Source organism: Cynoglossus semilaevis, chromosome 19, assembly GCF_000523025.1.
Source record: "Cynoglossus semilaevis isolate Cse_v1.0 chromosome 19, Cse_v1.0, whole genome shotgun sequence".
In the NCBI taxonomy this organism is placed as follows: domain Eukaryota; kingdom Metazoa; phylum Chordata; class Actinopteri; order Pleuronectiformes; family Cynoglossidae; genus Cynoglossus; species Cynoglossus semilaevis.
The window spans coordinates 5,565,315-5,574,694 of NC_024325.1; the positions used below are offsets into that span (position 1 = coordinate 5,565,315).

General features: G+C 37.6%; 1 protein-coding gene across 1 annotated transcript in view; it reads right to left on the reverse strand.

Annotated features, from left to right (window-relative positions):
• The window catches only part of cfap58 (cilia and flagella associated protein 58), a 9,384-nt gene extending 4,769 nt beyond the window's left edge, over window positions 1-4,615 (reverse strand). Inside the window, exons 1-11 of the mRNA XM_008332482.3 lie at window positions 4,458-4,615; window positions 3,581-3,850; window positions 2,871-3,019; window positions 2,633-2,783; window positions 2,238-2,432; window positions 1,586-1,723; window positions 1,238-1,397; window positions 819-901; window positions 419-610; window positions 163-324; window positions 13-77 (exon numbers count right to left, since the gene is read on the reverse strand). Coding sequence (XP_008330704.1) covers window positions 13-77; window positions 163-324; window positions 419-610; window positions 819-901; window positions 1,238-1,397; window positions 1,586-1,723; window positions 2,238-2,432; window positions 2,633-2,783; window positions 2,871-3,019; window positions 3,581-3,850; window positions 4,458-4,463 — 1,571 coding nt within the window. The 5' untranslated portion in view covers window positions 4,464-4,615. The remainder of the gene's footprint in view (window positions 1-12; window positions 78-162; window positions 325-418; window positions 611-818; window positions 902-1,237; window positions 1,398-1,585; window positions 1,724-2,237; window positions 2,433-2,632; window positions 2,784-2,870; window positions 3,020-3,580; window positions 3,851-4,457) is intronic.
• Window positions 4,616-9,380: the final 4,765 nt, after the last annotated feature.

Here is a 9,380-nt window from a genome sequence, read left to right on the forward strand (position 1 = left end):
CCTGTGATCTCGTCTCTCAGACGAGTGACCTGGTTGTTCATGGTCTTCATCTTTCTCTTCATCTCTGCAATCTCCTCCTGAAACACAATGAGACTGTGTTGAAAAACACTGCCAACACAACACAACAAAAACAGACTTTGACTGTGACATTTACACCCTCACCTGAGCCTCGATGAGGTTCTTGCTGTAAAGGTTCCTCTCAGCCACGACCGACTCCAGCAGGTTCTCCTGCTGCTTCAGTTTACACTCTGCCTGAGTGACCTTCTTCTTCCAGTCAAATATCTCCATCTCTTGAACTTCGACATCGCTCATTTTTTGTTGCACCTGTGGAAAAAAGAAAACTGTCAGAGGTCAAAGAGAGACAGAATTCGAACACTATTCAAACACGACTAGAGTCCTTGTTGTCCCTGTGACGTGCCTTCTGCATGAGGCTGCTGGTCTCGTTGATGTAGCGGTCCCGCTCCTTCTCCAGCTGCTGGATGATCTTTCGCTGTTTCTGCGCCTCCTGACGATACCCATTGATTTCATTCTCCAATGTTTTCTTGTCCTGTTCCAGGAGCTTCACTATGTTCTGCTGTTTCTCCGTGGACTGTGCAGCTTTAATCATGTTCTGTTGATGGGGATGCACAAACAATTGCGAGTTGTGAACAAAGGATGATGCAAGATATTTAAAAAAACATAACGTAGAAATACTAACGTCGTAGTTCAATGAGTTTGCGATTTGTTTATCGCATTCATTAAACAAAAAAAAGACAGAACAGAATATTTTATAACGTTCTTGTGTCTGTGTATAATATCCTGTGTGTGTTCAGATGAACCTTATTCAGGATGTCTCTCTCTCTGATCAGCTCATCTATGGCTTTCTTGTCAGCCTCCACTTGCTTTTGGGAAGATTCAAGATCTGAGAAGAAGACAGTATTTTGTGATGGTCATGTAGTTACAAATATAAATAAAAACAAATATATACATATTTTTTTTCTTATTTTCTGCATTTATCCTTCTACATCGACTACAGTTGGGCTGTCAATTGAATCCATTAGTGTTAATTAATTTGTTAAGATTAATCTCATTAAAATTTCAATTCATTTTAATGCATACGCAGAACCATGATTAGCTACCACGTAATTAAACAAGTTAAAAACTGTAATGGTTCTAACAGCCCTATGAATTACTGTACTGCTCATCGTTGTGTTCAGCTCTGTCATTATACTGTAGATCTGAGACTGTGCTCCCTGACCTTTCTCCAGACCAACTATCTGGGCCTTCAGTGTCTCCCTCTGTACGTCCACCTCAGATTTCTGGTCCTCCATTTGATTGAACTTCTTCTGGATGATTTCTCTCATCTTCATTTGTTTGGCGATCTCCTGGCGCATTTGTGTCACTTCCTCTTCCCTCGTCTAGCAGTAGTAGAATAACAAAGAATATTACTGTGCACTGTTTTAAACCCAGAGAAAGACTACAATGTAAACTTCCATGACGGACAAATATAGTTTGTCATGATTCACCACATGTATTTTTTCTTTTGGGAGTTATTTTTCTTCATGTTGTTTCATTTCTAGATGATGCTGGTGTGGATGGAATGTACCTTGAGTTCATTTGTTCTCTGCTGATTCTCCAGGCTGAGATGCTCTTTAAGTGAGGAGAGCTGCTCACACTCCTGCTGCAACTTGCTGTTCTTCACCTGCGTCTGCTCCAGCTCCTTGGTGGTTCTCTCATGCGTGACCTGTCAGAATGAGAGAAGGGAGCGGTCCAAGGGAAGAGGAGAAAAAAAAAACACATTTTATTTTTTACTGAGATGTAAAGTGTATTCTTAACAAACACAAACCAGAATGAATGCAAATACATTCAAATTTATTTCAAATAATTTCACACTTGAGAAGACTCAACATGCTTATCTTTATTTGGGAATAACATGTGTGAAAGGGAGATTAAAAGAAACTTCATAACTCTCTGTTTAATCCCTCCCTCTTTAATAAAAAGATAATAACTCCATTTACCATGGTTACCTTTTCTGGGTTAGAGTAGAACTGAGTTACAGGACTGGAGCCAATCACAGGGGTCTTTGAGGTCGACTCCATCAGTTCGTTGCATGACCAAGCAACAATGCCCTCTCACATTCACACCTATTTTGTATTTTAATTTTTGTATCCAGTTTATCCACACACAGTGAGAGATGTAGAATACAAATAAAAAAGAACAGTTATTATTATCTAACCCTAACCCTCTGTGTTGTTCACCTTTAGCTCTTTGAGCTGCTGCTCCACTCTCTGTTGCTCTTCTTTGGTGCGTTGGCCTTGTTGATTGAGGGCTTTAATGTCACCCATCCTGGCCTCCAGGTCTAACTGCAACTGTTTCACTTCCTTGTCCAGTTTTTCCTTCAGTCTTATTTCCCTGGAAATTTCATTCTGCTGTACCTGGAGTTCCTGTTGCAGCTGTGTTAGGTAAGAAAGTAAGAAACGACTTTCAATCTAAATGGCTTTGTATTAGCAATTTAGAAAACTTGCATCATCCTACATGTAATATAAATATAATACAATATATTTTTTTAATTATAATATTTATTTCTGCCTTCCCCTGCCACAGGGTGGCAGAGTCAGGTGTTGAAGACTGTGACACTCAATAAAACTCTTACCTGAGTGATGTTTTCCATGTCTCTCTGTTTCTGGGCCTCTGTCTCCTGTTGGGTAACAGCAGCTTTGTTCAGCTTATCTCTCAGTTCCTCCACAGTCGTCATCAGCCGATCTCTCTCCTTAGTCAGTTCCTCTGCGATTTTTTGAAGTTCACTGTAAAAAAAAAAAAAAAGACAAAGCAATATTTGGCTTAATAAAAGCAATAAGTCACTCAAAGTCTCTGGAGGAAGACGTGTTCACCTGTGCTCTTCATTCTCAGAGAAGCCTGTTTGTTGGTCTGTAATTTGGGTCAGATTGGTAACTTCCTCTTTTAAGTTTTTGATGAGGTCTCTGTCTTTCTTCTCCTTGTCATGGGCAGCATCAACCATTTTCCAAGCTTTATCCAGCTCCTTAGGCCCAGAGAGAGGAACAACAGATTAAACCAGTAGGTGCAAAGGTGGGAGCTATCGCAACGGGGGAGGGAGGAGGCTGGCAAGACAAATGGATTTCACTTTAATACTTTCTGGTGACACACTGATGACTTTCTGGTGACACATTGCACTGATGTGAAAAAGTGCAAATTCGAACTGCAATTCTGTTGAAGATGTGAATGTGTCAAGGTTGAGTGCTGGACAAAAAATACAAAATGGAAAAATTTTGCAAAGTACAAGATGAATGGGTAGAGTATTTTTTTGATTTTTTACAAGTGTAAATTTAACTTTCTAAAATTCACACTTGTTACAATGAACAACTATTTTTCTTGTACACAGTAGCAATAGCTGCATTGTTTGGAATTCAACATAATACTTTATACAATTTTAAGTCAATGGGAGAATACAATTATCAGCTATTGCTTAGAAGATCAGTATGAGATTTTAGCAGTGTATCACAGACTCTATGTTCTCCAAAATCTCCATTATGTGAAAAATACTGAATGACTAATCTCCAGTATTATGCCGATGCAAGCGTACCCTCTTTAGTGACGCTATTGTTGTCTCATCCTCTTGGGACAGTTTGAGCGCAGCTGCAACTTTGGTAGAGGTGGATACAATCTCAGCATTTAGCTCCCTGCATTTTGACATCAGCCTTTTCTCATTCTCCCGGGATTTCTTCAGAGCACTAATGAGCTTCTCAAACTCCACCCTAATCTTGTCCATGCTCTGGTCCTCTGCCAACTCACTGAGCACCAGCTGGAACTCCTCCAGACACTCGGCTGGATCCTCTGATGCTTTCCCAGAGTCCTGGGGCAGAAACAGAGTCCAACATTAAAATGATGCTTTCATGAACAGCTCAATGATGGCAACCTGAGCAGGAATCAGAAATTAGGAAGGGAAATCTTCTAGTATGTTATTATTCTGTTGTTTATTTATTCTTCTACAAACCCTTTTTTTTTTTTAATTTAAGGATATATTGTGTTAGAAAATGCATATTATAACCAACTGAACCCAACTCTGGTCAAATTAGGATTCAGAATTTCCTATCCAGGGGCCAACAACAGGTGAAAACAATTTAAAACATACAGTATTTGTAATTGTAACTGTGAATAGTGTATTGTACAATTCTGTGGATATAAACTTTTATCACTGGACTTTTAATTTAGTCAAGAAAATTGACAAAGATATGAAAATAATTCTACAATTCTACTTGCTCTTACGTTAGACAGACTTAATAATATCAGTATTTTTTAGGTGGCTGCAGGAAACATGTTAGGAGCTTTAGTGAAGTGAGGAACATTTATTTATGCAACTTTAACCTAAGACGGTTACAAACGTTGTTGCTTTACCGTCAAATTACGGATGAATTTGCGCACAAACGTTTACGTAAGACTGTCCTAGTTAGTTAACTTACCTCCATTTTGGTCCTAGAAATAGTTTATTTAGAGTTGTTTCCTCACAGGTAGTTCCGACAGCCCCAACCCCCTGATGTTGACGTCGGTATCTGAGCAACCGCTGATCTCGCGAGAAAACAAATCGTCCATTGTCATGCCCACGGAACGCACAATTACTTGAAATCTCCCGACGACCACAGGATTGCAATTTACTCTTTAATTAAGGTGTTTAGTAGAATAAACTTTATCACCTACGTTAATTTTTTTTATAAAGTACAACCTGTGATTGGGTTTAAAGGGTCGATCCGCATGAACATACTTTACTAGAGCCTGATTCATGTAATAGTCCAGGCATTTTTAAATAAAAATCCTTTTCACAAACATAAAATGAAGTCAACTCAGAAAGTGACATGCACTTGGAACTTTGGAACTTGGAAATCACAATGTTTGTTTTTCTAAATGTCTTGCTTTATATGTATTTAGAAAAAATATTAGGTTTGAGGAAAAACAGCAAATTCACTAAGTGAGCACATTTCAGAATTTAAACCATACAGAAAAAATAACTTTAAGCCATTTTCCAGCTTAATTCCTTCTGGAAAATAAATAGAAAACCTACTTGGCCACTGACACCAACAATATGTACCATTTTTACTGAGAGGCGTTAAGCAGGTTAAGCACTAGTTCATTTTTACACAAGCACAAGGAAAGTCAATTGGTGTAACCTCAAGTTGATCAATAATAAAAACAGCCGTGTTAGGAAAATTTAAACATTTTAATAAATAAAAACTGATGTAATATACACCATTATGACCTACAACAAGCATACCAAGACATTTAAAATACAAAAACAAAAAAAAACAATATTTCAATTTACTTGCTTTCGAAGCTTCAATTTTGAGGAAGGTTGGGGTGAGCGGGGATTACAGTGGCCATACATTCTCGTGTTAGATTGTGCCAACAAATATAGAAAGCATCATGAGTACTGACTTCTCAGAGATGGTCAACATAGGCCAAAGTCAAAAGTTTTGTTGCAGGGCTAAAGGTTTGTTGTTGTTGTTGTTGTTGTTGTTGTTGTTTTTTTAATGAACAGACGTATTGAGGTACTGAGTTGTCTACACCTGTAACTAACAGAGAATACTCTTGTTTGCTGTTTTCCAGGAGTTTAAAATGACAAAAACCCATAAAAAATGACATCAGTGACTGAAACACGTTGAACACATCTCAGGAAGACCGAACTTCGAGGAGGAGACTGTGACTTCACTTTGTTCTTCTTCCACTTATATTGCATTTTGTGGTTTAAAGACACATACAGTTATCAAGTTACCGTAACATCGTTGATAAAGTATTGAGGCTGCAATGGGTTGATATTTTAAAGCAGACGTTAGGACTTGAGTCTTCTAGAACAATGTTTGGTTGTTTTTTTTTTTTGGTCATTAAACATGTTTACTCTCCAGGTCCCTTTAACAGTCGCACATGTTCTGGAGGAGTTTGGTCACTGATATCATATCAAAGCAGAGAAAAGTTTCTCAAGCAACAGTGCAAAAGTACTTTTAGCAGGATGGATTATGTAACTGTGCTAGCCACACACTGTGATTGGAGTAAATTGTTTTTCCAAGAAAATTAAGACACTTTCTAATGTGTTGCATTTAATGGTCTCAGTTCCAACCAGGGCTTGAGGAAAACAGGAAATGGGATTTTACCATCAGAGGTTAATGGTATGATAATGCACCACCAAGTTTCAAATAGGACACTGGACCGGCATGATGAAAGTAAATATTCTGTCTAGAATAGAAAAGCTGAACAACAGAGTCAGTCTGTCTTTTTTTACCCGAGTCTATGTCATTTGAACATCATTTAGAGGTGAAACATCATGACTTTGATCTATCACGATCAGATAATGAATTTCTCAGGTATTTTGGTCATGTGGTGAATAGATACCATGTTTATTTGAAGTATTCTGCAGTACAAACCATGGGTCGTGACCCAGTAGTGATTCCTGTGCATTAATTCATCAAGTCTTGGGGCTAGTCTGTACTTCTAGCAACACCAACCAGGCCTGGACCTGACTGTTCCTTTAATTTATACTTCAAAGCTTCAATATGGACACACACTGAGGTTAAAGGGAACCTGAAGGTAAAAGTATGTTTTTGACGTTAGAGAAAACACATCCATGATCCAAATTCATGGAGATTATTTGATTAATCAGGTCTCAGCACAATGTATATACATTAGACTTTGGATAACAGTGATGTTTGTAGTAAATTAAATTAAAAGAAAACATATTAGACCTCAGGAAAACCACTGTGACACGTGTACTGAAATGTATGCCTTATTAAATTTCCTTGCGTTCAAATCTGCCACCCAATATGTTAGTCCTGCTGATCTGTGTGTTTCCTGAAACTAGCAGTCGGATAACAACCACCAACAGCACAACACTAGAACAGACGTCTCACTGGCCAAACAGCAACCCACAGTACAGTACATGATTGTGTAGCTACATTTTGTCTGAAGCAAGGAAATCCTGAACGTAAAAAAATAACAAAAGCACCACACATGTAATTAAATAGCACCAGTTGTTAGAATGTTTATGACATGTCTTTTTGGCAATGTACAGTATAGCAATGTATTGAACGTCACCAGTGTTCGGGCGGAACCGCAGTTCTCAGCCACCACTGTCGATGTCCGTCACATAAGCGTGGAACAGAACACACAGCTGAATCAAACATTTGAGTCCCCTCATGTTAAAGCAGCATCATGGAGCACAGTCTGTTACAAACACGCTGCACACATACACACACACACACCCTAGAATATTTCTATCTGAACAGTTGGTAAATTAGATGAACGTTTGTATTCCTGTGCTGTGCAGTGACACAGATTGCAGGGGAGCACCATAGTGGGGGGGAATTGTCATCATTCTTTTACAGCAAAATAAAAATATAATAAAAAAAATGTGTGACTGCAGAAGCCAGCCCAAACAACAACTAAAACACACCTCCTAGAGGACAAAATATCAGTGACACGATGACAGCTCACGTCAAATTCAAGAATTACGTTTGCTATTCACGCCAAACGGAGGTTTCTACAAAAAAAACGACTTTGTTTGTATCCCTCTCTGAGAGTCTGTGTGTATGCAGGACAGCCACAGATTTTTGGCTGCACTGCTCTTCCTGTTGTTTGAGACACAGCTGACCACCTCAGATTGATGTGAACATTTTCTACTGTTCTGAAGATTCTGCATTGCTACAGAATTAAGCAACAAATGGATATAAAAATAATAGAGAAGAAAGACTTGTACATTCCTGAAAACAAGTACTACTTTATATATATATATACATATACATGTGTAGATATATGTATACATATATATGTACATATAAAAGCTTTTTTTAAAACTAATTTCTAGCATTAAGACTCCCATTACTCATGTATACGGTATACACATCGGTCTGTTAGGCCATGTTATAATGTGTCACTGAAGCAGACCCTACACTACTCATTTCCCACTCTGTCTTTAATATAGCTGATGTGATCACATTTTTTGTATACAAAAAATATATATGTATATATATATATAGATGTATATATATATATATTTATGACAAGGTATGCTTATTTAAGATACTATATACACAGTAACTACTATATTTTTATTAGTATTTTTTCCTTTCATTTTGAATATTCCTCACAGCTTTGAATATCTGGGAAATTGGTCTGGTAAAGTAATATTTGGATAGTAATGGGCATCCACCTATGGTGGAGACATTTTCACCAATTGACTCATCTGTGGCCTCACAGGGGGAATTTTTCGTGAGTTGCCGTGACAACATTAGTCATCGTGGAAATTATTTTGTTTAGCATTTCTAGATAATACATACAGCATACGTGAAATGGGAGGGGGCGGGGGGCAGTATGTCAGTATGCAAAATACCAAAAAGGTAACAGATTTACATGTTTAGATACTCCCGACTGGAAAAAGTTTATATTGCGACAAGTTCTTAGGCTAGGATACTGTCAGATTGGTAGTACACTTCCAGTAGGATAAAAACAAACCAATTATATCTGTGGTAGCACCAGAGATTCTGCACTCTTGAAATCTCAGTTTAACAATGTTTCAAATGTCAAAAAAGTTTTACAAGTTTGGTAAAAGTGAAGGATGAAACCAGTCACAGAGTCTGATACAGTACTGAGATTATAAGTATTATAAGTATTTCATGAGTGACATAAATGTGTTTTTGCAGCTAATTAGTCACCTACTGCAGTACTGGCTGGTAAATGTCATTTTAAAAGTATGAGACGGAGCTCATTACCATTTGCTGTAGGTCTACTCCGCATTTACAGACCTGATGCAAACATTCTCCTTTTCTATTCAGACACAGTTACTGTTTCTTGTCTAGAGGTTTTCTAGAGACTTTTTTACTTTTGCAGTTTTACACTTTATCTCATGAATTTGTCCAGTAAATAGTCCAGCTATAATGATACAACTGAAGGGCACAGCACGTATACTGTTGATCTTTAGTTGAATTGATCGTCATCTTTGTTAAAATTAGTTACTTAGTTTTTGATAGCAGTTTAAACTACTATAAATAGGTAATAATTTGCTTTTATAATAAAATGTTTTAATAATAAAACAAAGACAAATTAAAAAATTAAAATTAGCAAGCAGCAGTTTGATATCTCAGGAAAAAGGTTAAAATTAGCAAGCAGCAGTTTGATATTAGGCTAAAAAAAAAGGTAAGACATGCAGTTTGTTTTATGCATGCTGGTAAAGAAGAAAAGAGAAGGTCAAAAGGTCTTTGTGACTCCAAAGAAAGCACATTATAGGGTCCTGGGATGGGAGGTTTGGTACTAGATGAGAATGTGTGTGGCAGAAAGGTACATGAGGATGGTGCAGGACATGACAGTTGTGAGGTAAGCAGTTTGACTGACAGCTCCATTAGGAA